The 27304-nt window shown below is 35.7% G+C and overlaps 1 protein-coding gene across 1 annotated transcript in view; it reads left to right on the top strand.

The window, feature by feature from the left end:
• ENPP3 (ectonucleotide pyrophosphatase/phosphodiesterase 3) overlaps nucleotides 1–25013 on the top strand; it is a 36569-nt gene extending 11556 nt beyond the window's left edge. The window contains exons 7-25 of the mRNA XM_057408578.1: nucleotides 1741–1820; nucleotides 2383–2502; nucleotides 3530–3639; nucleotides 5045–5110; nucleotides 5990–6062; nucleotides 6721–6829; nucleotides 6993–7121; nucleotides 8513–8544; nucleotides 11292–11419; nucleotides 13230–13296; nucleotides 13755–13842; nucleotides 14615–14784; nucleotides 14900–14951; nucleotides 15649–15803; nucleotides 18665–18800; nucleotides 19295–19372; nucleotides 20690–20822; nucleotides 22460–22616; nucleotides 24146–25013. Coding sequence (XP_057264561.1) covers nucleotides 1741–1820; nucleotides 2383–2502; nucleotides 3530–3639; nucleotides 5045–5110; nucleotides 5990–6062; nucleotides 6721–6829; nucleotides 6993–7121; nucleotides 8513–8544; nucleotides 11292–11419; nucleotides 13230–13296; nucleotides 13755–13842; nucleotides 14615–14784; nucleotides 14900–14951; nucleotides 15649–15803; nucleotides 18665–18800; nucleotides 19295–19372; nucleotides 20690–20822; nucleotides 22460–22616; nucleotides 24146–24319 — 2057 coding nt within the window. The 3' untranslated portion in view covers nucleotides 24320–25013. The remainder of the gene's footprint in view (nucleotides 1–1740; nucleotides 1821–2382; nucleotides 2503–3529; nucleotides 3640–5044; nucleotides 5111–5989; nucleotides 6063–6720; nucleotides 6830–6992; nucleotides 7122–8512; nucleotides 8545–11291; nucleotides 11420–13229; nucleotides 13297–13754; nucleotides 13843–14614; nucleotides 14785–14899; nucleotides 14952–15648; nucleotides 15804–18664; nucleotides 18801–19294; nucleotides 19373–20689; nucleotides 20823–22459; nucleotides 22617–24145) is intronic.
• Nucleotides 25014–27304: the final 2291 nt, after the last annotated feature.

Below are 27304 nucleotides of genomic sequence, written 5' to 3'. Positions count from 1 at the left end.
TGAATGGTTTGTGGATAATGAGGTTATCCAGAAACTTGAACTTGAAGCAGTGTGCAACCGTGACTTCGTGTACAAGCATTTTTTTCTTGGATGTCATTGTGACTTTGGAAGGAACTTTGGCATAAATCATGCTTGCAGAAGCCAGTGCTTAATCTTTTGAAACAGGTGAAAAGAAAATGCGAAACTGACAAAAGGCATGAAAATCATGCTATGTGTATGTTTCCACAAAGCCTTTCACATAAGAACAGATCTAATTCAGTATTACTCATATTTGTGATCAATTTTAATTCATGCTTATACTTCTCAGAAATCTACAGTGAAAAGGAAATGGAAATTCTTTGCAAAAGAAAAAATGTAACTCTGATGTGTAGCATAAAATATTTCCTTGCTATTAAGTCCATTAACCTAGGATTTTCAGTAGAGCTAATCAAGCTAATTGTTATAGAATACCTACACTGTGAATGTAGCTCTTTAGCTCTTTCACTGTTCAAGAGAAATCCATGAAAAATTATGGTGATTTTCTGATGTACTTATCAGTTATTCAGACCTTCTTTAAACACTCTTTATTTTTTTTTTTTTTTCCTGTACCACACTGGAACAGTTTTGTTGAATAATTTCGGGCTTTCATTGCTTAGTTGAGATGGTTTAGTTAAAATCCATTTCTGTTCTTTGCCTGAAACATTGTACAGAGAAAAAATTGTTTTTGAGTCTGAACCAAATAATCATATGACTACAGCTTAATACAGAACTGTTTCTCCACATCAGTTAGATTTAAAAATGACATTAAGGCATTTTCCAGTCTTCACACCTTTGTTTTTGGATAAATAACTTGGATACTATGGTGGATTTAGATATTACAGATATTCAGGCATGGTAGGTGCCTTAAATTGCTGAAAAATGCACTATGTTTGGAGACAAAACAGGATACCTAGGTTGAGATTCAATCCAGAAAAGGACACCAGCATTTAGATGTGTTCTTGGATGTAGGTGTCTGCATATGAGATGTCTGCATGCACACTGTAGTCAGTTCATTTATGGTTAGTACGGTCTGTACAGCACAGTGCAAAAGTGAAGAGAGCAAGTCAGCTCAACTGACAGACAGAGAGGGTGCCACAGGACAAATTGTTGCCTTAACCTCTGTTTCTAGTATTCTTCAGAGTGCTGTGCCATATCCTAGGTGGCCTTTAACAGCTGTGACAGAAGAACACAGATCTCCCAGTGTTCTTGCATCAAAACTGCCAACTTTCATGCAGATATGTTGGATATCAGAGGATATCCTAAATGGTACTGGACTGAGTCCTTCCCATACATCTAGTCACCAGACAGCTCTCCACAATATCTTGCCTGGGCTGACCCCAGGCTTCAGTCTCCTTGTGTAAACGTGTATGTCTAATGCCATTTTGGATCTCAGAAGTATCTGAGACACTCATTTGTGTTGCCAGACGGGATGTAGAAGCAGCATCTGAATGCCGGGCAGGATCATTAAAGCTGTCTCAAATGGCCCTTGGCATCTACACTTCAGGCTGCTGAATTGAGTGTCTAGATCTATTGACTGCAATGGGGTGGTAAGGCTAACTCACAAGAAGACACCAAATGTCTGCATCTTAATTTGAAGTCCAATTTCTTTTCTAATCCCACAGTGACTGACTCTGGTGATTCTTTTTTGCTTGTTTTCAAGACTGTTATTTTTCAATTAAAAAAGTGTAAACAAATATATATTAACTCCATGATCTGTTGCAGAAACATGTGGCACACATTCAAAATACATGAGAGCTGTTTACCCCACAAAAACTTTTCCAAACCACTATACTATTGTCACAGTAAGTGAGAATTTGCTATTTTTCATGTTCACTATCTGGATGACATAGGAAGGCTTTTTGGTGCCTATCTTTTTGTGGGACGTGGGGAAACTAGAGGGGCAAAAGAGACAGATGCTGAGATAGTACACGCGGGCATGATGTATGTGTCTATATATGTAAGCTATCTGCTTCTGGCCTGTGAACCAGTTGTTCCTGATCTTTGTCAGTCAAACTGGGTATGGGTGAGCATGGTTGAGGACACAGACATTTGGTAAGAGTGGGTGTTTGGGTTTGGCAGCTGATATACAGCCACATGGCATATATGGTGCTTAATCTATAGCACATCAGGTTTAAATTGGGCTGGGGAGAAAACAGGAAAACTCAAGGAAACTTGAAAAGGATTCTGAATTCATTGGCAGGAGGAGTATGATGATCTGTGTGAGTAAGGAAAACATGTTCGGCTTCTGTGATAAAACAGGTCTAAAAATAGTTGCAACACTGCAGCAGTGTGCCTTGCAACATACTTCAGGTTCCACTTGATTTCAAGATTCCGCATTTTTTTTTGTTTATTTTCATTTTTTAGGGATTGTACCCAGAATCTCATGGTATTATTGACAACAACATGTATGATGTAGACTTGAACAAGCATTTCTCACTTTCGTCGACAGAAAAATTCAACCCTTCATGGTGGAAAGGGCAGCCAGTAGGTTTATTCCTCGTCATGGTATTGTTTATGTCTAGAGTGCCTCGTGTGCCATATTATAAAACAAAATGAGAATAAAATGCAAAGCTATGTGATGTATTTGCAGTATGTGCTAATTGCCCTGTGGGCTTCATATTATAGGGTGCTTACAAAGCAGTTTGCTATCTGCAAGACTTAAATATTTTGGATAGTAAATATTTTGGATAGTACTGTAGTGGATCTCTTGCCATAGGAAGCTCCAGTAAATTTTGGATATGGTTTTATTGTGGGTTTTTTTTTTTTTTGTCTTTTCACAACTAGCTACAAAATGATATCTGAGAATCTACTTCCAAGTTATATTCATTTATGAATACATATACAGAGTCCAGGCATATGAAAGCAAGGAAGAGAACAGCAAAGAGCTGAATTTCCAGCAAAATGAACACATATATTAACATATGGCACGTTTCATAATAAAACCCCCACCCTGATTGTACCTATGGTTATGATTAATATTATGTATTTACTGGAAGTATCAAGCTACTATTTATATATTTATTTACATGTATATGTATTTGTCTATGTGTGTATATATATATATATAACTATCTTTGGACATTGACCACCTTTCTAGGAAGCCTATTTCAGTTCCTGACCACCCTCTCTGTAAAGAAGTGTTTCCTAATGTAAATTCTGAACATTCTTGATGCAACTTTGAACCATTCTTCCACTGACATTTGTCATAGGAGAAAAGAACTTGTTGCCCATTTTGGAAATACTTGTATGATTTTTTTCCTACGTTGAGAATACCCAAGACATGGCAACTTTCTGGTTTCCATATTACTAATTTTTCTTCCGAATATATACATTAAACAATCTTCAAATCAGATATGGTTATTAAGCAACTGTGTATTGTGTGAAAGAGGAAAGAGACATGCATGCTTGCAGCCCATATTTCTGATCCAATGATGTATTTTTACTTTGGTGATCTGAGGACTTCCAGTGGTGTAAATGCCATAAAATCATTTGTTTGTATCTTTACCTATAGGTTTGGCTGACAGCAATGTACCAAAATTTGAAAGCAGGTACTTTCTTTTGGCCAGGTTCTGATGTTCCTATTAATGGAACATACCCCACCTTCTACAGTGAATACAATGGGTAAGTGTAAATTACTTGTAGTAAATTTGTAAAAAACTTGTAGTAAATTCCTGTAAATTACTCCAGAAATCCAAATTGCCTTATAACAGTTGAAGGAAATTAAGTGTAAGATTTTTAAACAACAGTTTGAGAGGTAAGTGCCTTCTCACATCCTTCTGGTTTATTTAACCATGAGCATATGGTTATAAATAAACCATATTTAACCATAACTACCAATACTAGTTGAAATTTTCAAAACCATTTAGGGAATTTGCAACGAGAAAGTCAAAGGGTACTGTATATTCTTCTCTCCTCGACAGTTTTGAGTTTCAGTCAACTGCAATCCACTGATCTCCCACTAGGAAAATGTCCTATAACTGATTAGTAGCCACTGCTGAGCTCTGCCATTGATTACCATATTTCCACACATAAAATCTACACATTCTATATGGCCCTTTAAAAATAGTTGTACTTGAGAATAAGCTTTCAGATAACTTCTGCCATAAGACAGTGAACACAAACTTGGAAGTTTGTATTTCCTATAGCACTATAGGAAACAGAAACTAATTGAAGAGATGATGCTGGATAAGGAAGCTACTGAAGGAAGATGAGCTCTAGATCAATTCCCTCTGGTCTTGTTTGTGTGTGATAATGTGCAGACTGCTGCTGAAAGATAGTTCTGTGTGTTTTGTCTAGTTAATTCACAGGCTACTCATGAAAATATAGCAATTACCTTCATTGTATATATTTATTTGAATATGGAACACTGATATTAATAAATTATTTCTAATTTTTCATGTTGATTTCAGTAAATCTCCCATGATTCTGCACCTTTACAAAGATAATCTAAAGCAAGTATATAAGTCTCTGTAGATAACAAAGGTTTGCAGTGATATGCATTTAGTATAAAAGCTGAGTACTGTAAGTAACTAACATAAATATTGTGCATGACTTTGGGAGAAAGCAAAGCTATCAGTGGGTGAATTCCTTCATAGGAGAAAAAACAGGACCTCAGAAAGATTTTGCTGGGCACATACTTGGTTTTAAAATATGAAAGTCTAAGGTTTATATGTGCTGTAAAGAATAAAAATTATTCTGACTTGTACTTCAAGCTTATGTCCTGAGCTCGAAATCCCTTTTTTCATACATATAAATATATGGGTAATCCCACCAACATCACGTTTGGGTTTGCTAAATCTGGGTCTGTCTAATTTAGCATTAAAAGTGAGTTATATTAAATAAAAAATAAGAATAATAAACCTGATTGCTTGTAACTTGTTAAGATGCATCATTCTTGAAATCCGTATTTGTGACTTTACTACATGACTAAAGGGTGGACACTTTATATCCTGGAATTAGAAGGGCTTATCAGAAAAGCCTTGTTAACATACTTTTGGTTTTTTTCATATTTTTTTTTTTCTTTCAGTTCAGTTACATATGAACAGAGAATTTCAGGAATATTGAAATGGCTTGATTACACCAAATCTGAGAGGTAACAGTAATATCTATCTGATTTGTGAAACTATAAGTTAGAAAGATTTTAATGCTTAGCAATTGAAATTTCAATTGGTGTTTGTGAAACATGTAATCTTCCTCAGATAATTTGCTGAACTTAAGCCTGCTCTACAAGTACAGCTAGTCATTTAAAGGATAAGATTGTAGATAGCAAAGATGAAAAAGTGAACATATATCTGAATGGAATGTACTGTAATTTTTCTTTTATTGTTGTGTCTTTTTCCTTGGTGCATGGCCTAGAGGAAACATGGAACACACAGTGTCTAGTCTAAGTGTATGGATGAAAGATCTCATATGGAAGATATTGCACAAGAAATGTTACATATCTGAAAGTAATTGCAGAGAGTAATTCAGGATGAAAAGTAGATGTCTACTGATTGTGGTGCTCGACTTTGTGACATGTAACTAAGTGCAATCTTTTATATGATATCTTGTTAAAAAATTCCTAACATATTTGCAGTTAGGACATACTTTCTAGAGTCTCACTGCTTAATCAGGAAGAGATCCTTTAGGCAGTAGTTCCACTTATATCTCAAAGGAACAGCTTGCTTTGCTGTTTGAGATCTTCAAGATTTTCTGAGTGATTTCTGGATACCAATTAAAGATACTGGGTACTGTTTCTGAAATTATAATTTCAAATGGTCCAAGCTGATTAATTACAAAACTCAGAGGAAGCTGAACAATTATGTTTGCTGTATGGACTTTTATTAAGGTTTTAAGAAGTTATTTATAATTTGACTTTAATTTTCGTGGGGTTTGTTTTTTTTTTTTTGTTTATTTTTTTTTTAATAAATGTTCTTTTATTGCTGTCTTCAAATTCTCATAATATTCCGTTCTTATTTATTTCTAACTTGAGGCCTGATTTCTACACTTTGTATATTGAAGAACCAGATTCTTCTGGACATTCGTTTGGACCAGTTAGTGGTGGTGTAAGTATTTTTTTGTGTTTTTCTAAATCACACTAAAAATGGTGCTGTACTATGAATTTAAGCAACTGTAAATCTGCTCCTGTAAATCAACAGCAAAGAACCATCCTCTGTGAATGGCTGCAGGGCAGGTAGTACTGGATTTCTCCCACATCACTTCAGTGGTGGTCAGTGGTTTTCTGTAGGAAGTTTAAAGGGACTATATATGAGAGAAAGGCACCATGCCTTCTTGGGTGCTACAGTGGTCTTATAGATAATATGTGTGTGTAAATATTTTTTGAACACTTCTCAATGTTAATAAAATTTAGTATTCATACTAAAAAAAATGTATTTAATGTCATAAATCTGATTTTTTATATAAACTTGGGAATGAGGAACAAATTTGATCTGAATGTGTTAATCTTTTATTTTAATAAACGTGTTGTAAAGCGTTTTTCTAGGGTAATGGAAAAAAATAATTGTGACTCTGTAAGTCACATATTCTGTGATAGAACAATGGAACTCTGCACATAATTAATGATGATGGAAAAAGAAAGGAAGAAACAATGTTAAGAACCTGAAAACTGACAGAAAAGATGGCTTTTCAAACTTCGATGTTTACACTTAAGTGAGAACTTGAAATCAGAAACAAAAATTCTAACAAAACTGGTTTATCTCACAGGTACTTAAAGCCCTACAGCTAGCAGATCAAGCACTGGGGATGCTAATGGAAGGACTTAAACAAAGAAACCTGCACAAATGTGTAAATGTCATTGTTTTAGCTGATCATGGTAATGTATATAGTTATTTTTTCAATCTAAATTTTACTGAGACATTGTTTTATTTGTCCGTGTAGTATGTGTCCTTACTAGTTCTGATAGATTTTGTAATTCATTTTATCTTCCTTGCCATATATTGCATATAAAAAATAGCAGTTTCTATATTATCCTTCAGGGATGGAGTCGACCTACTGCACACAGTTAGAATATATGACTAATTACTTTGAACAGATTGATTTCTACATATATGCTGGGTCTGCATCTCGCATTCGAGCAAGAAATGTTCCGGAGGACTACTATACATGTAAGTGTGGATCAATCCTGGGATTGCACAATCAATATAACAGGAACTAAATGAATAAATAGGGAAAAATGGATAAGCAGTAGTAATTAGCAGAGTGAACAGCTTTCTGTTCACTGAACCTGGCTTAAACATCCATGGAAGTTTTTTTTAAGTTTTTGTTTGATTGTTTTCAAGAATGACCCCTTTAGATGAAATTGAAGGTTAGAAAATCTTTTTGCAGACTCTGATTTCCATTTTCTTGGCATGTGGAAAGATGAAGTAAAGATCGTTCTATTGTTTTGACCTGGAACTTGAGGTCTTTCGTAACTGCATTGCTCTTCAGATGTTTCTTGTGCAACATTGGCAGACTAAGACTTTTTCAAGCAGTGACTATTTCTAACCATGCATACAAAGTTGTGGAATCTGAATCTTAGCACATTGGGATCTAAGCCTTGGTTAGGCCCTTTAGCTAGTATTACAAAAGAACACAAAATTGAAACCATGTGAGCTGACTGTGACTTGGAATAGATATTGTGCTACCAGACTGGAAAAAAAAAATCCTCAGACTTTCTGTATGCAGGAAAAGAAGGAAAGAGGTAAAACCATGGAAGTGCTCTATTTAGTGAGTTTCTAGAATTCATAAAGTATTCTAAAATGCATAATTCTTTCAGATCTCAAATAAAAGCTGGGATCCCATTGTACTTCTTTTTAATCTTTTCTAATTGTATTTATATTTGTAGGCACAATATTTATACAACATGAAGCAGGCTTTCCTTGGTTTAAGTAAAAGTCTAAGACAAGAGCAGAGTAATGAGCAGAAGAGAGAAAAATGATGGGTTTTATGTGTCTTAATCTCAATGTAATTGTTGACACCTTTCCTCTAATGGTCTTCTTTTTTCTGAAGGAATTTTACTTCTGTAAAGTGCTCATATTTGTTTTTTAGACAGCTAACATCAAAAGGTTAAAATCAGTCTTTGAAATTGTGGAAGGTGAAAATCCTAAGATAGATTGAACTTTCCTCTGTGGCTGCTGCTGGAAGCACAAGACAAGTGCTCCAGGTCCAGTTCAGTGTAAAAATGGTTATACTTCAAACAGAGGTTATGTGGCAGAAGAAAATTTGGTTCTAATGGTGTGTCAGCTTTAGGTGTAGGCAGTCATCTCCCTGGCAGTTTTCTACAGTCTGTCCTGCTGTGCCCAGAGTACTAGGTTCTTTCACAGGCTACCACACTTACAGACAGTTACCCTTGGAAATGTAACAGTCCTACCCATGGAAGATTATGGCTACCATAATCTCTATAGGCTAATGAAGAAATCCGATTCTACAGACAAAAAGCATGTTGAAATTTTTCTTATGAGGCTTCGAACTTTCAGCTGTTTGAGTGTATGTTAACTCATCTTTTCTTTTTCAACAGTTGACTCAGAAGGAATTGTTAAAAACCTCACAGTGAGTAAATATTTTCATAATTTTTCCTCATAGTTCCTCTTAAGAATCTGATCAAAAAGCACAGTTCATGAAAAACTTAGACTACAGTGCCAGTTTAAATAGTACAGTGTAGCTCTGAAAGCTGTCCAGAGATGGTGCACAAAGGTTTGCCATGGGGGATCTCTGTTCAGAAGAAAAGTTTTCTGTACTTCGCTTTGAAAGAGAAGAAGTGGATGGCTTCACATGGAGAAAGCAGGGTATATTTTCATTATAGAACAGAATACAACACAAAGATGCTTTAGATAACAGGCATCTGTTAGCTCTGGGCCACAAGTACTGCACCCAGACTACGTTAAAGCAATTTATCCACACAACAGAAAATGACATTGTAAAGCACATTGCCACAGGATGTTGTAGAGACTGAAAATATAAATAGATGGTGGGATTTTGGACAAATTAATGGAGGATAGGCCCGTAAGAGCTACTAAACAGGATCCATAAGCAACCTCTGACTAAAGAAATCCCTGAAGCCTGGAGCAAACAGAGCAGGTACCAGAAAGAAGGTTCATTCAGTACTTGATTTGTTCTTAGACATTTTGTCTCTAAGTATATAAGTGGGATGGCTTAGAATTATGGAAATACTGATTATGGAAATACTGGAGATCTGATTAGAAATAGAGTATTAGGCAAGATTGCCCTTTTGCAGTATGTCCCTTTTAGGATCTTTTATGACATACCACTTAAGTAATTGCAGTGCTTTTAGGTATGCTGCACTACCATTGGGCCCCATACCAATATTTTTGCTTGGATCCCCACCAGACTGTTTCGATGTAGTACTTCAGGGCAGGTCCAAGCTTGTCTGTGTCTCCCATGTAGACTGTTGCTCCTTGTCGTATGCTCTGTGACAGCTGAACTCTGAAGGATGCAAACTAAGGGCTGCAGAAAGAGTGCAAAACAAAGGAATACCAAGCCTATATTTACTGAAAGGCGATAAATTTAAACTGCTTGCTCTTTATGTATTGCCATGATTTTCCTTTCTTTCCTTCATTGCCAGTTTGTTTTCTATTCTGTGACTAGTCCTAATCCAAGCGTTAGACAGATGTTCCAATACTTTTAGAATAAATGTTCTCAGCTTGGAAAAATTCTGGCAGTCTCAGCTGGGTATACTGCAGATAAATCCCCACTAGAGGTCTTCCTTCAACCTGTTGAACTCAGTTGTGCAATATTCCATGTAGATTTTGCTTGCCACTGAAGCCCAAAGGGCAGTCAGCGTTCCTTTTTAATGTTCCTGTTTAATTTTTTCTATATTCTGAATGAATAGGAACACATCCTTTATTCCCCAGTATCCAAAGCAGACGGAGGAGTAGGGTATCAATAGCTGGGAATAGCAGAAGTCTTTTCAATGCAACATCCCCTACTCCATTGTATGATATGGAATCTGTCATATGAAAAGAGCAGCATTGTGAGTGGGATAGCACAATTTGCATGTTTTCTACCCCAGTTGAAACTGCGAATGCTAGTAGTTACAGAGATGTGACATCTCTGCCTAATAGGAACAATCTGGTATCAGGACACCTCCTCTTTCCTTTTTTATTCATAAAACTTGGTTTATTTTTTCCCTTTCAGTTCTTAGAATGAGGCCTTTGGGCAGTGAAGGATACAAATACAAAATATTTGTATATTAATTGCTAATCAATAGACATAAGGTCATATTATATATTGATTTTCTCTGTTTTTCCCTTTAGTTAGATTATCCTTTGTAGAATGACTACCTCTCCTGGGCTAGCACATCCACTGAATCCTTATTTTTCATGTTCCTGGATTCTACTATGCTTCTTTGATGGCTATCCAAGCACATTTACTCGAATTTCAGCTGTTAATGTCATTCTGTGCAGGGTGTACTATTCTAGTACTTAGAGGTAAAGATGTCAGATCAGACTCCAAGCATGCTATAGTTTGTACTGCCTATGTGGTAAAACAAATCCACTTCTCTAGCTTACCCAGCTTCCCAGCAGCTCTTTCCTCAGCATTTTAGATGTTCTGTTTTGTCACAGTGCTGGATTCCTGACCAGGACCAACGCACCTGAAACATTGCCATGATGCTTGCCACCAGCTGGAATGGCTCCTGATGGCCATATGTAGTTAAAACTTTGCAGTGTGTCATATGGTTGTCATTAGGCTCCCAGTGCTAAACTCATTCATGGTGTGCCTGCTAACACAATATATTACCACAGTAAATGTGGATGTGAAAAGTAAGACCTTTAGCTAATAGCTAAGCACTGGACATTTATGTGGCATAAATATTCAGTCTTGCAGCTAAAACCCTAGACTATGCTGCATTATATATACTTGCTTTTCTTTGTTATTAATTAAATGGTAAAGTAATAGAAGATGGCAGAAATAAACTGCCAAGAAACTTTCTTGTAGAGTGTAATCTTACATGCTATATACTAATGATATTAGGATGGACATATAGACAAAAGAATACTACTAAATGTCCTTCAACCTGAAGTGTACTTTTTCCACATTATCTGTGAACTTGCTATACATATTACAGCAATATATTTTCAAGCAGTTCCAAAAAAAGCCACTTTTCCTTCCATTGCTTCTTGGGCCAAAAAAAATCTGCAAGTTATCTGAAAAGCTATCTGTGAATAATGTGCTTTGTGCTTACATTCCTGTCACTGAGGTAGTTGTGATAATTTTGAATGGTGGTTTATTTTTGAAACTGAGCAAAACTCATGACAGTGCTCTTTCCTCTTGCACAGTGCAAAAAATCCCCTCAGCACTTCAAGCCTTATCTGAGTCCTGACTTGCCAAAACGACTTCACTATGCTAACAACATTCGTATTGATAAAGTTAATCTTTTGGTGGATCGACAGTGGCTGGCTGTGAGGTATCATAATTTGTGGAACTGTTATCTTTTTCATTCCATTCTCATCCTTTTAATTTCCTTCACAGGTGCCTCATTTCCTGCTTTGCTTTAGACTCACTACATTTCCATGTTTTTTGCCTTTAAACTCTTACTGTATGTAAAAAGTAAACATGCCTTATACATAAAGAATGTATTATTAGTATGATTCAAATCTTAACATTGTAATAAAAGAATTATCGTTACTCTGGATCAAATTTTTACAGAAAAAAAGGAAAGCAAAAGAAAACAAGGAAATTAATATTATTACACAGAAAAAGTCTCAAAAATAATGCAGTTAATATTGTTGTACAAAGCCTTCCTGGTATCTAGCCTTTTCCTGGCTTTACAGTCACCTCTCCACTGCTCTTCTGAATCCTCAGGTTGATGGCTTCAGTCTGGTACATGTGTCAATATGGCCAGTAACCAGAATTTATGAGTCCTTCAGCAAGAGGAATATGATGTTGATGTTTCTTCTTCCTTACTCTGTGATCTGAATTGGGTCCTTCCTGTATGTATGCTAACACTAGAGCTTGCTCATTCCTCACTGGCTCGAGAGTTAACATTACATCTCAGTTCACTAGATATGGTGCATTCTACATGTATTAGATATTTGTTTTTTACTCTCTTTCTTACCTCTCTAAGTTTGGTTTTATTCAGTTCCAGATCTGTATTTCCTTAATTGACCATTGGTCAGTTCAGAGCCTTGGGGTCTCCATTCTGTACAGAAACTGTATCTTTGCCATGCAAAGATAAGCTGATATGATAAAAAATTAGACATAACCAACTTGGCAGTACAAAAAATTGCTGTAAGAGCTAAACAATAAAACAAAATAGCTCTGGGCAAGTCAAGAGCAGTTCAGAAAAGCCTTAGTCCTGAGGCTTTGAAAACTCAGTACAAATCCTGTGGTGTTAGTAGCAGTACTGAGTTTACTGAGCTAGAGTGTTGTAGTAGGTTGGAATTTCCTGCTTGGAATTTCAAAGCTATTCAAGTAGTAAAAAAATGCCTGATTAATATATGACTTGATTATTTTGAAGCAACCAAATAATCATCCTGGACATACAAAAAGAAATACCCTGTGAAAAATCTCATATTTACCCTTTTTGAAACTATGCTCAAATGTTCTTACACCTCTAAAAACACGATGCGTGTGCTTGACAACTGTACATTGAATCAGTGTGGGATGACTACCTCTTTATCCTCCCATGTATCTCAGCAATGGGTAAATTAAAAAGTGTTAGTCATTATAAATCAGACTATTCTGACATGTTTATCAATTCTATAACCCCTCCCACACATCCACATCCCTTCTTCACTGTTTAGAATCCATGGTGAAAATGCACTGTCTTGTAGGACAGAATACCTTGCAGTCTTATTTATGTTGTTACACAGAGACTAATAGCAGAGTTCTCACATTCTAAGTTCTATATTAAAATGCAGATATCACAGAATATAACTGAGAATTTTTTCCTAAGCAGATTACACTTGTTCTGAAACTTGACGCAGGGTGAAGGCCTCAGTTCAATAATAGCCATTTTTTCAATTAATTTTGAAAACATCGGTTCACTGTGCACTCAGTAACTACCTAGGATAATTTATTTCAGTCCATAGCAGTTTCTGTTACAGGAGAAAGAGAATTTCATAAAAGTGAACACTGGATAAACAAAAAGTGCTACAGTATAATGCGAGAGTCAGTTCTTCAGACATGATACAGAGTCCATTGAGTCAGGATGACTGTTATTAACTGGTTCTATTTGTGCCATTTTTATTTACACTATGATGGTTTCTCCTTAGGGACAGAAGTTACACATACTGTGATGGGGGTAACCACGGTTATAACAACCAATTTAAAAGTATGGAGGTAAGATGATTTCTATTCAAGTCTTGCACCTTCTTACGTAGAAAATCACAAAGTACTAGATGAACCACCACGATATAGAATATGTGATAGTTTTTGCAGTGTGCGTTTGTTGATATGGTATTGTTACTGGTTGTTGCAATGAAAACATAAAAAGGTGTGAGTCTGAAACATAGCAAACAATAATTTTTGTAAATAAGTGGCAAAATATTAAAGACCACCCCAATTCATTATATAGTTTAAAGTACCCTGAGAAATGAATTTCTATTTTGTGTTTTTCTTCAAATTATATGCAATGGGAAAAAATTTGCCTTCCTTACCAGAACAATCCTGCATTTTAAGTTTTAATGATTGTGAAAAGACAACATTTTTTTCCAGTGTCCCTGTTCTGTAAAATGCAAATGAATTGTTTTTTAATTTGGATTCCTTAAGATAACAACTTTTATTTTATTACAACCTAGGCTATATTCTTAGCATATGGCCCAAGCTTTAAAGAGCAGACTGAAGTGGATGCTTTTGAAAACATTGAGGTTTACAACCTTCTGTGTGGTGAGTAGAAGCAATCCAGTACTTTACGTGATAAATCAACAGTGTTTTCAAATACCAGTGTTGTAAGAGCTAAAAGAAGAGTAACTGAAAATTGAATGTACTCATTCAGAAGCTAGGTTTTTTGCACAAAAGACTGAAGCCATGCTCTTTTGCGTTATGTGCAGTGCTAAAAGATTAACTGCCCTAAATTGTTATGCTTTGAAGTTTGTTTCTGGTTGCACAAGAATCCCACTAAACAATCGGAGAGAACTCCTGCCACATGCACTTGCTGTTGAAATGACGCCTGTGGAATAATTGTGGGATAAGAGTCTTGTCGAGAGTTACTGCTCTTGCTTATAACTTAAGAAGGACCATTGCAGTCCCCACAGTTAGTAATTAGGAAGTATGAGCCTCAGAAAGTATGGATTAAGGCATCATACAAAAATGCAATAAGCTAGTATGCTTCACAATGTGATGCATTTGCAGTAAATCACATTTGTATTTTGCATTACATCATCTAATCTCATGAATGTTATGGCAATGTATAAAACTGTATCAACAGTACTCAAATGCATAATTATGAAATCTTGATGCAGTGGAAGATAGCAATGAACCTTCATATCCAGAAAATTGGAAGTTGATGGTAGTAATTACTATAATAGTTTAAATAACAGAATAAGCTATTTCTTCTCTAGAATGAATGCATAGGAACTACGTAGAATTGGAAAGATAATGACTTTTAAAAATGCCATTTAGTCTTAAAATCTGTTTATAATTTCAAATGTTTCAACAGATTTGCTGCATATAACACCAGCACCAAACAATGGAACACATGGCAGTTTGAATCACCTCCTAAAGACCCCTTTTTACAATCCTTCACATTCAAAAGAAGTCTCATCTCCTTCTTCATGCCCAGTTTCCCGTCTGACTCCTATAGATGACCTGGGATGCACATGTATGCATGTAAGTAGGGGCTTCTGGGATCTTTAAATCTTTTTAGTCAAATGTGTTCTCTTTTTGTTTGTTTTTTTTTTCTATATTACAGATTCACTCTGAATGATTCTCTTATATTTTACAGATATCAAATATTTCAGTATTAAATGAGAGGTTAAATCTCACTACAGAAGAAAGTAAGTAGAAAGAAATGAAAAAGACAGCAGTATTTTTAAAATCTATGCCTGGTTTACATTTTATATTATTGGTTTCAGTGGGAATTTTTGCAATGTTAACTACAATTTAAAGTGAAGTAGGAAAGCCAAATTAGAACAATAATTTTTTTTCTATTTTTTTTTCTTATTTCTTTAAACAATGTTAATTGATACTATTAGATTCCCATTAAAATCTAGCAAAAAAACCATACAGGTTTCAGTGGTCCTTGGAGAAAGCCTGAGCACGTCCAGGCTATATGTTCCCCACCTTGTAACCACAACTTTTCCTTTCTCTGATCAAAAATTTCCATAGATATTTCTGTGTGCTTTTTTATGGGGTTTCTGGAAATTTTAGGATCTACTGTAATGCTTCCTAGACAAAAAGATGTAACTTTCACACCACTGGCAAGATAAGTTAAAAAAAAATTATATTGATACGAAATTGCAAATAAACAAGTCTGATATATTACATTGACTTTTGTATGTTAAACATACATGAAAACTATTTTCTACATTTTTTTGTTCCACTCAAGCTAAGAGCTGAAACACATGCCCATGTTTACCTTTCATTTTATTTGTATTTACTAATGTTTTAATTTTTTTTTTCTTCTCTCTTAAACCTTTGTACCATGCAAAACATTATAGAAGAATGAATCAATAATTGTTGTTTAAATCCTAGTTAAGGAGGCAAACACATATCATTTGCCATATGGGAGACCCATAGTTCTTCAGAAGGAAAATGTCTACTGCCTCCTTTCCCACTATCAGTATGTGAGTGGATACAGCTATGATATCTGGATGCCACTATGGACTGCATACACTGTGAATAAGCCTGTATGTTATCAAATATCTTTACTATTCATAAATATGTAATATAATGGATTGAAAATGTAATTCATCCACCAGGAATCCTGGTTAAGGACTGACGGGTATTATGTGACTAAGGCCGTTCTTTTTCTTTCTGAAAAAAAAATTTGGTATCTTTTAAATTTCAACTATCTTAAAATACTGTTTAAAAAAAGTGGGAATGGCCATCTGTTAGGGACACAAAAGATAAAAGAATAGAGCTGCTGGTAAGTTGGTTCCATGAAGCTTGTTTTGTAACAGGGAAAAGTTGTCAAGACAGTATTCCAACTTGCCTGTCAATTCCTGAGGAAAAGCAGTCTGTGATTTCCAAAATCAGAAGTTTTTAAGCTTTCCTACAAATATCACCATTTTCCTATTATCAAACCTCTATGTAAGTCTGCAAGACAGTTTTTTCTAATGCATATTTCTGTATATTCTACTAATTTGCTGTCTATTACATTACATAATTTCTGAAAAACATAATTATGGCTGAATCAGTCTCTGAGAGTTCAAGGGTATGTGGCTCTGGAATAAATTGTTGGAATTTTCATGGTCAGTAAATGAAATAAAATTCATGGGGTTAACTCCCCCTATAATTTGACCCTTTTTCTAAGTTGCCATGAAGAAATGCTCTTTGACTACTGAAAAAAAAATTCCTGGAGGTGGCTGAAGTTGACATGACAGACCACAGCAGATGCTTAAATTTTGTCTTGGAATGCTAATAATTCATGCTTCCCAACATTAATTACTAGCTCAGCAAAAGACAATGACCTGTGTCAGAAAAGGTAATGCATGATGTGATAGGAAAAGCTATTTTTAATTGTAACTACTTTCTTCAGAAGACATTATGGTTTTTTAACTTGAAAGATGAAGAGCTAAAAGGGCTAAAGGTGTTGAATTGGTGATGAATGTTTTCTTATTCTGAGTTTTGAAGAGGTGTTTATTGCTGTCAAGATCTCATTTCTTAGTAAATAAGCACTTTCAACAGCTTCTTTGAGAATCATTCTATTCTTATGGATAGATGATCTGTTTAAAAATAACTTACTCCTCTATTTTGAGGAAAGGAAATGAATAGAGGTTTAGTAGAGTGAGTATATCAAATCTATTAGCAATATGGCTTGCAATCTGGGGTTACGTTAACTGTTGATCCCATTGTACTTGAGGGTGACACAGCCATAACTATGAGAGATCTCATCTCTCAACATTTTTTGGTATTGTTTACTTGCTGACTTGTAGATTCTTGAAAAAAACCCTGAAATATTCTTGAGTGGTTGCCTTTTTGTATTTTGAGACATCATAAATTCATTATGAATTCTTATCTCTTCAGTTGGAGAATTTTCCTCTGTGATGTCCAATGGAAATAGCCATAAGCAGTCTTCACCTCTTAATGTATGAATACAATGATGATGTATATGTGACAGACAGATCTAAACCACTGACCTCCCACCTTGGCATTTGGATTAGTGATCATAGCTCATATAGACAGCTTCAAGAAAACTGAAATAATAAGAAGAGAGTTGAGTGGTGTCCTCATCACTTCAGATTCATAATAGAGGTCAAATGTAGATTCCCTCCTGTATTTGGATAACAGGTGTGACCACTGTATTGAATGAGAAGAATGAAGTTCTCTTCAGGGTAGTCCTTGGCATTTTTACTCAGGCCTTTATTACTTTGATTTAGGTTTTCCTTTGGAGACCATAAAGAAGTTGAAGTCATTGTTGATTACCACAGCTCAATTATTATGTTTAAAATACTGGTTTCTTCAGCAACCCTTATCTAGTAACCCTGCCTTATTGATTTGGACACTAGAATGGACAAAATGCTCAGATGAATTGGATATCAGTTTTGTGTCAAGATTTATGTTTGCTTGACAATTTCAGCTTATCTGTTCAGGTGTCAGTCTTTTGTCTTTTATATTTCATTCCATGTGATATATACAATTTCCATTAATATACAACCGGACCATAATATGGGCATCTACAGGAATTCTCATACAAGTAACTAAGTAAGTAGATCAAGGAGTACTAAGAGGTGCAAAAAGAACATTCCAGTTCTTTTTTAATGCTTGGTCTTAGGCGATCAAAATAAACAACGTAGTGAAAGTCAATTTAGACGTTTTACTACCATTTATAAAAGTATAAGGCAAATAAATACATTCTATTACCAAAATGAAAATAAATTACATGTAAATCAGTATGAAAAAGAAGATCCAGTTAAACACAGAAAAGCATATCCTGATGTTTTAGTTAATGATATCGTAAAACTATGGTAAAGGTGAAATTAAAAAAAAAGTAAAGGTTATAGAAACAATTGTACTGATCATAATCACATTTGGCCGGGTCTTAGCTGCCGTGCATGCTAACATGTCTCATTGAAGCTAGCCAGTAAAATATACTGAATTTACTGAATGACTTTATTTAGCCTCAACTCTTCAGCAGAACAGACTCTTATTACAGAGACAGTATTCTCAGATGGTAAGACGAGGTGATAGCTTCATCTTTATATGCTAGAGGCTTTCCAGGAGGATGTGACATCAAGTTGGTGCTTCCAGAAATATGTAAAAGTGACAAATGAGCCAAACTTGTCACCTGCTTTTGCCTAAGGTATAACCTTATTTTGTTCCTGCAATTTTACACGCTGCATAAGGATTTCCCTGAATTACCTAAAAACAGAAATAGAGGAAAAACACTAGGCAGAAAACATCAGTGTCCATTACTTGCATTGACCTGATTCACTATGAAAATAGGAGAAGATTCAATGAAGTCTGTTCTAGAAGGTTAGAACCGTACAAGGCACTGGGTTAGCCACAGCCGTGGGTGTGATATTTTCTTTTTTTTCCCTTTTCACAGGAAAACACATCTCCTCTTCCTCCCACTGTTTCAGACTGTCTGCGGGCTGATGTTAGAATCCCTGTTGCTCGGAGCCAAAATTGTTCCAACTACCCAGAAGGGCTGACCTTCACCCGCAGTTTCCTCTATCCTCCCAGTGAGCATGGTTCTTTTTATAGCTAGAGCTTAGAAAGTCTTAATCAGCTGGATGTGGGTTTATGTTTAAACATATACCCAAGCACCAAAACAAACTTCTTCAGATCAGCATGTTGGGCAGAAAAAGGTTTCCAGTGTTTGTAGACTGACCAAAAACAGGGCAACTGCTACTTGTATCTAAATATTTTCAGTTTAGAACATTAAAGTCTTTCTTTTAAAAATGGAACAAGATGGTTGGAAAGATGTAAAGGGTTGGAGTAAAGGGCTGTCCCGCTTCCTCCGTATGAATATTAATTTCCTGTTGTCAAATTTGATAATTACTTTATTGAACAGATTGTATAAATAAATTTAGAAATATGTTTGCAGTAGGATCATACTAATGTTTAAATGTAAAATGTAGTTTAATTGTTGTACCTGCAACTTATAGTGATATATGAATCACGTTTCTTTGTATATTTATTTAATTTCATTAATTTTTTTTTTTTTGTTATATAGACTTAAATTCTTCTGTTCTTGAGCAGTATGATGCCTTACTCACCAGCAATATTGTTCCCATGTATAGAGCTTTCAAAGGTAGGTTGCAAAGTTGTGCTTAATTTTGAGTAATTTCTGTAATTATGGCTCTGGATCTGATAAAGCTAAGACAAGAACCTAAAAACATGAATGCACTCCTGCATTATATCCAGATCTTGTGCAAATATATTTAGAACTTTTTAAAAGTAAACGTTTGAAATTTTAAAATGCACCTACATTAATTTTTTCTTCCCTGTACATAGTCCTGTCTGACCCCTGTTAGGTGTACCTGTTCACCTTTGAATTTTCCCTTCATCTCCCATGTGCTCTCCTAACAGGAAATGCTAGCTATGAAACTCTTATGAAAATGTCCCCTTGGGAAATGCTCAAGGTGAATGAAAGTGGCACTTCTTCTTTCCTTTTGCAAGGTCTCAAGAGATGACAGGACAAAGTCTGTAAACAATGCCCTGATACAGTGCCTGTTTAATCGAGGAGAATCTCAAACCAAACAATATTCATCTTGAAATATTTATTTCATCATATTTTTCTCATTTCTTATTATACATGTGCAGTAAGCTCATTTTCTTAGACAAAGGATAGAAAGAGGAAATGCTTAAGGAAAAAGCTGTAGGAAAAGTGATGATGTAGCTACCTTTCTGATGCATTCAGACCTCATTTATTCTTTTGCTCATGCCCTTTAAAAAAACAAAGATCCAGAAAACCTGAGTGGCTTTCATCGTCCAAGTAAATCAGACATGTAAAGTCCAATTTTCCAAGGAAAATTGTACAAGAGATTTAAACTTTCAAGAAGTTACTGTGGACTATAAGCAAGAGGCAAATCAACCCTCAACCCCCCAAATGTATCTTGTTTTTTTTGCCATGATAGCTGTAAATAGATGAATAACCTCACTAGCTTATATCCTACAAATTTTATTTTCTTAAATAACATCTGTGGAATAAATCCAATTGTCTCGTCATATTTGACATGAGTTCTGTAGAGTTAGACTAGCTCTCAGGTGGTAAATATTCCTCTTACAAAGCATTATCGCAGTTCCTACTAACTGGTACAGTTGCAGGTGCTAGCAGACAGGCCAGAAATTAATGACCTCATAGCTCTAAAATTGTAGCATAGGTTGCAGATCAAATGCATTATCTCCAGTAGTGTAATGGGCCTTGCAGACCTATAATAGCATTTACTGTGCCTCTTTCAACCTTTGCTGAAATACAGATTTTGCATAACAATGTTGATTTTACAGGCAGTTTAGATTGAAACTTTTTATTATTCATCTACAGAAAAAAAAGGTTTCTTTTTCTCCTTTAGTGATGAAATAACTTCAAATTTATGTTAAATATGCTTATATTTTGTTTTAATGACAGACATATGGGACTATTTCCATAATGTGCTTCTTCAGGAGTATGCTAGAGAAAGGAATGGAGTAAATGTTATCAGTGGACCAGTGTTTGATTACAATTATGATGGCCATTTTGATGCTTTTGATGAAATTAAACAGTAAGTACTTGGAAAAGCAAGAAGTCAAACTCCAGATTATTTTCCACTGTATTTCCACAAAAACAAGCTTCTATGCAAAACAAAAAAGTATCATGGAGAAGAGAGTATTCATTTTATTACACTTCATCCACTGTTACTCATACAACAGCAAACACTCTTGCAAATAGTACTGTAGAAGTTGAAGTTCCAGTAAGAAGAAAGCTTTGCATTTATCTAGGTACGCATGCACAGATACAGACCAGTAATGTGTTTCCCAAGGTTATGTCTAGATTTTTGGGCCTCTGCAACAGAAATACTGGGAGAATATATGACATCTAAATATACAGAACATTTGCTTAAGCATAATTTTCTCACTTTCATGTCGTGCTCACTCACCTGTTCATTGTTTCTCCCTGTTGTCTCAAACTGGTGTGTTTTATCAAAGACCAGATTTCTGTGTTTGCCTTCACTGAATCATATAACTGGGAATGTAAATGTAACGTTCCTAACTGGTACCTTTGCATAGCTGTGGTTTACACAGGTCACTTGAAGGCCTGACAAGTTCTAGGCAAATTTTAGTGAGCTCTGGTAGTATAACAAAATACATTTAAAAATCTATGTGTGAGTAGAAACAGGAATAAGAGAAGATTTACGTTAGAAGAATTTCTGTGAAAGGGAAATATAAAAGATAAAGACCAATTATTTATGTTAATGAAAGAGGAGAGAAGGAGGAAAAAACAGTATAAGAACAATTTAGATTGTTCCAAATATAGGGCAAATGCCTTGTGACAGTAAGAACACTTATGTAGTAGAAAAGTGCTGGGAAATCTGCACAGCTGAATATGTCACTGGAGATGTTTCATTCAAGGCTAGACTTAATACCACATCTGTCAAAAATGGTTTGAGAATGGGAAAATCAGCTCTGCCACGAAGTAGGAGGATGGAAGGGAGGAGAGACTAGAACTTCCTTCCAAGCAGAATGCTGTAATACCCAGCAAACCACATAATGTTGTCTACAGTTTGGAATAAGTATGTTTTATTCAGCGTGGTTAGTCAGTTATATGAAGCAGTACAATGATTTCAGTGATGGTGTTTTGTTGAATACTGAAGCTGTACAGCAAATTTGGAAAGCATTCAGCTCCTCATAAGTGTATATACAAAGTGACCATTTTCACAGAATAGCCCGAAAAGGGAGACAAAGACATTTTCATTCAGGTATCCTAAACTGGTTTCTATAGAACACAACGACAAGACATTGTCCTGCCATTTCTTGCTGTCAAGAAACCAGAAGCTAGTTTTTTCATTACTCTTTTCCAATTATGTTTGAAATTCTTAATGTAATGAAGGGCAGATACAGCGCTATATCCTGCCTCTTCCGGATGTAGAAGTGTATGGCTTTGGCAAAACAGAGTGTTGATCATGTAAGCAAACCTGTTGGTTTCAGTGTGAATGCTTGAAGCAAAAGTACTAATCCATGCATGTTTGGCTGTCCGTGAAACAAATAGTGAGGCTGTCTGTCCCATCAGCTATTTATTTAAATTACAAAATAAATAAAAGTCACGTAGTAGTGGAAGATCTATGCTGAGATACGTTCTATAAATTACTAATGGCATCAATAGTTTAAATACTTGATAAATCAATTAATGTTTGTTTTGTAGGTATGTAAACAATACAGAGATCCCTGTCCCAACCCATTACTTTGTGGTTCTGACTAGCTGCAAGAATAGGTCCTATACTCCACTGGACTGTTCAGGCTCCTTGGATGCTTTGTCTTTTATCATTCCGCATCGACCTGACAACACTGAAAGCTGTGCTGTAAGTATAGTTTCATGCTCCTTTGTGCCAGTGAGCTTTGTGAACTGGTCCCAGTGGGATCCATTCATCTGGAGAATCTTTAGAAATCTAAGTGTTTAATTAATTCATTCCACATGAGTTGAGAGTGAGTTGAGAGCTAAAGCAATGATTAGGAGAGTAAGAAGCTCCAGAAGAAGTAGCTGGAAACTAGTGAGCTGATAGGAAGCAAGGAAGAAGAATAAAGAAAGGTTTGATAAGAGGACTTGAGAATGCTGGCACTTAAGGGTTGAGAACGGTAGCACATCTAACAGGGTGATCAGATAGCTTTATGGAAAGCTGCAGGACAATCTTTCTCCACAAATATTAAAGGACTTTGAGTGTTAGTTCCTTCAGTGTAGCTTGAAGAGTTCCTACAATCCTTTGTTACACCTGTATTAGAAATTAGACATTAGGCATTTAGATGGATGATTCTGCAGTTGAAATTCATACTTGAATTATGTAAAATTCATGCTTAACACTAACAGTGTAAATCTAATGTTTTGTAGCAAACAAATAAGTTAGCTGAGTGTAATACGTATTGTTAAACTAGCTGAGCGTCTATTCTGTAAGCTATGGGATACAGAAGGTTCCTTAGCTCAGTGTGCGTATTACAGAGTCTCCCCATTCAAAACATAGCTGCACAAAACTGACCCTCAAAGCAACACAATTGTGTTGATTTAGTTTATTTATAACTTTGAACTCATAACTGCATCTTAGAAACAAGCTGTGTGTCTCCCTATCACACACTTGTGGTGTGGATAATCCACAAATATTCAATAATCTTTTTGGTAGTTGAGAGTTGACTAAGTATACAATATTAATAATTTGGATGAATTGGTCTTTGTACTTTAGAATTTAACACCTGTTATTTTTAAAGTTTATCAGCAAACCCCAAATATTGTATTTGTATTCGTTGTGTCTTGCAGCAATGAATCTAGAGAACCTTTGTGTCAGAAGCAGATACTGTTAATGGAAAAGCAAATTACCATCTGTTTGCAAAAAACTTTATAGTAAACGAATTGAACAATAACATTTTTGATTGATTAGTGCTTACATTTCCATTCTTTTCCCTGTCTATCTAGCAATTATTATAGCTGTCCAACAGTCAAGACTGAGCTGCTGTAAAGACTTTGCTCAGGTTTTCAGATGACTATTGTTTGGCTAGCCTGAGCACTAATTTATACTGTAACTAAAAATACCCTTACTTGTGTGATTAAAACATGACTTGACTTTACTTTGTAGTCAAAAATCATACTTGCCATTTCAGCATAATCTTGCTTCTCCTTTGCTTTGGAGGTGGAGAGAAGGGACATCCATTTGATTCTTGTTTACATGAGAGCTGTAAATGCAAGTCTGTAAAGATGCCTAGAGAGCCTGAATGGAGTTTTATCAATTGGAGGCCTTTAGTCTGTAAAACCAGTTCAGACACTTCAGACACTGGTTATTGTCTAAGACCACTACCAAACAACAGAGTTTGTGTGTTTGAACATTGTTCTTATTTGTTTTGGCAGGAAAATAAGACGCTGTCTGAATGGGTTGAAGAGAGAGTTCAGGCTCATTCTGCCCGTGTTCAGGATGTGGAGCTGCTAACTGGACTTGACTTTTACCAGGAAAGAAAGGAACCTGTCTCTGAGATCTTGCAGCTAAAGACATTTTTGCCAACATTTGAGACTGAAATTAACTGAGTATCTGTTAGAAAATTGTCAGTGTTTGGAAGAAGACAAATTTAAGTGATTTAACTTAACTTTCCTTGCTGAAGTAAGCAGGAAACATGACTACAGCTCTTCCTTAGGAAAACACATTTAAAGGAGCAAATTTCGCTTTTCAAATTTGTGTACTGCAGTCAAGTGTTTAGTGTGAACTGCATAAAAATTACCTAAATTAAATCATCATTGCTGAACCAGGCTATCAAAGCAGAGAATATTTTACTAGTAGTGGTTTGTAAAAACTTCCAGAAGGATCATGTTTCATAGTAGAGAGACCCCAGAATTGTAAACTGTATAAAAATTATTTCTATAATGGAGTGGAAAAGTGAAACATTTTGAGAGTGTGTGTGTTTTTTTTCCCATTGTGCTTATCAGAAAGGTTATGGTTATCTAATACAAGTATGTTCTGAAGTGTTCTGAATTTCTCTTTCTCACCTATTAATTCACATGGAAACTGCTATGTATTAAAAAAATCATATTCAGACTCACAAAAACTTTGTATATAGTGGAAGTGTCTTCCATGATCATGCCCTGTGTTTTCCACTTGGGTTAATTCATTATGCTAGTAACATGTGAAGTGAAGTTAGAATAAATGAGTTGTATTTTGTACCCTTCATAAATCTTAAAGCATTCCGAACATGAAAAGGTAAAAGAAATGCTCTAGCCAGAAGAATTTTGTCTGGATATTTACTAGTATTTGCAACAATTTTCAAATGTCTGTCAATACCTAAATGTTTGTGTTTATTTTAAAATAGTTAAACCTGAGTTTAGAGCACAAAATTAGTAATCACATCTAAAAAATAGTGTTCCTTTCTGTAAAGGCTTTATACATAGCAACTCTAGCTCACGCTGTTCTGTACGCCTACTGAGGGCAGGTAAGTGGGACAGGGCAGTGGAAATTCACAGATTCTGCTACTACAGAAATGTTACATATTTCTCCACTGAACATGCTGCTAAGCACAAGTATGAATAACAACAGACAATTACCCATTTGTCTGATTTACAGGCACAGTGAGGGAGTTTTAAGGAAGCATGTCAAAGAGTGTTTCAATCTGTAACTAGTTGTGGACTGAAGAAGATATGTCTGTTTAAAAAAGAGAGCTTTAAATACATACATAAATAAATAAAAATCACAGGGCATTTTTTTCTCCTACGTCTCAGATGATCAGTGTGTGCACATACACTCCAAACAGCTTAGCAATCAAGGTGTGGGACCAAGCTGAATGTCAAGATTTGTATCTTTGGTTAAACCGTTACGCCATCTCCTTGAACATGGAATTATATTTTATCTTGCAACACTGTGGCATCTGAGTTTATCCATCTAAATCAGAGACTTACGCTAAATGCCTCAATTAAGAATACAACTGATTTTTCACTGCATAGTAAATCATACCCTAAATCTAGTCAATGACTCTACATAACAGAAACAAATCCAGACACGTAAATCAACTAGTCTAAAATCATAAAATTAATTTCAAAATTTAGAAGAAACAGTTTTTTAAGAGTATAATATTTGGCATGTCTACATTAGCAATTTAAAGTAGAATTAGCTTGACTGATGTGATTGTTGTGATTTGAGATATTTAAATTTGAATTAACACCCTGTCCTGGGTTCAGCAGTAGCAGTCATGTTTCTCGGTCGGCTGGTGCTGAGGTGTTGTATTCTCTTCCCTTGTTATTTCCTTTATCATTATTACCATTGGTGGTAGCAGTAGTGATTTGTGTTATACCTTAGTTACTAAACTGTTCTTATCTCAACCCGTGGGAGTTGCATTCTTTTGATTCTCCTCTCCGTCCCTCCGAGAGCAGGGGGAGGGCAAGAAAGGGGGGGAAGTGAGCGAACGAATTACCTGACTGGGTTTAAACCACGACACACCCATATCACCAACCATGGCAGCAATGCAAGCTTCAGGCCAATACTCTGGCTCAATTATGAAAGCAAATTTCTTGTGTAGATATGCCTTTGTGAACACTCATGTTTGAATTATGTGTATCTCTGGGTACCTGCATGATGAAATAATGTCCTTGAGGTTTGCCCAGACTTCTGAAAATTCATTTCATCCGTGCTATTACACAAGAGGGATACTGGACTTATATAGCAGCAAAAGTTATCTGCTGTCATCCTTCACAAGATTCTTTAATGTTCTTCTTCAGCCTCACCCCACAAAAACACCCTACCCTGCTAATTAAAGTTGTCCCCTTCTGTGTAAAGATCCCTGCCTATCAAGCTGCCAAAAACCTGTTTTTCTTGTTCAGTATCTAACACAAAAAGATCCTGATCACATTGCAGTTACTTTACGAAAGCAAATATGAAAGTAGTTTTGCTATAGTCATGTTTATTTCCTCTACTATTCATTCAGCTGTCATAATATTTAGTGCTCAGAAGCATAGTGTGTCATTTACAGATAAAAGTATGGAGATTGCATAGGAATATCTAATGAAAATTTTCTGTGAGCAAAGCACTTGGTTCTCAGCTCTTTATTTTTCCTTTGGCACTGATGCCTGGGTACCCTCTTCGCATGGCAGGGTCTCCAGCTTTCTCAGAGCCAATTCTGTACGCAGTATCATGCAGCTTCTGTCGCACCCTGTGACACAAACGCTGCTACAAACTGCTTCTTGATTGATAGCATTGTGTTCCCTCTAATCTCCAGAGACTGTAACGCCCATGTTAGTTGATCATGTGCTTTCACAGGCCTCCTCGAATCTGTTACTTACAGGAACAGTCACAGGATTTTCTTTTCCCCCATCACTGCTAAGTTCAACCAGGGGGTCTAGTCGTTTATGTGATTTAGAACATCTGGCTGATTTGGAAGACTAAGTTTTCTTGCTTTCCCTTCCCTAGTTACATGAGTCAGTGCCTGCACTGGAGATTGGGAGTACTAGCAGTGAAATTGATATAAAAATGATTAGGGGACAGATTTGGCTCTGTGTACCGCCCTTGTATCACATAATTAAAACTGCACA

The sequence above is a fragment of the Pezoporus wallicus genome, unplaced genomic scaffold, assembly GCF_028554395.1.
Source record: "Pezoporus wallicus isolate ANWC-B61680 ecotype Strahan unplaced genomic scaffold, APGP_CSIRO_Pwel_v1 contig_3817, whole genome shotgun sequence".
In the NCBI taxonomy this organism is placed as follows: Eukaryota; Metazoa; Chordata; class Aves; order Psittaciformes; family Psittacidae; genus Pezoporus; species Pezoporus wallicus.
The sequence above is the reverse complement of the archived record's forward strand: the minus strand, read 5'-3'. Positions and strand labels throughout refer to the sequence as shown.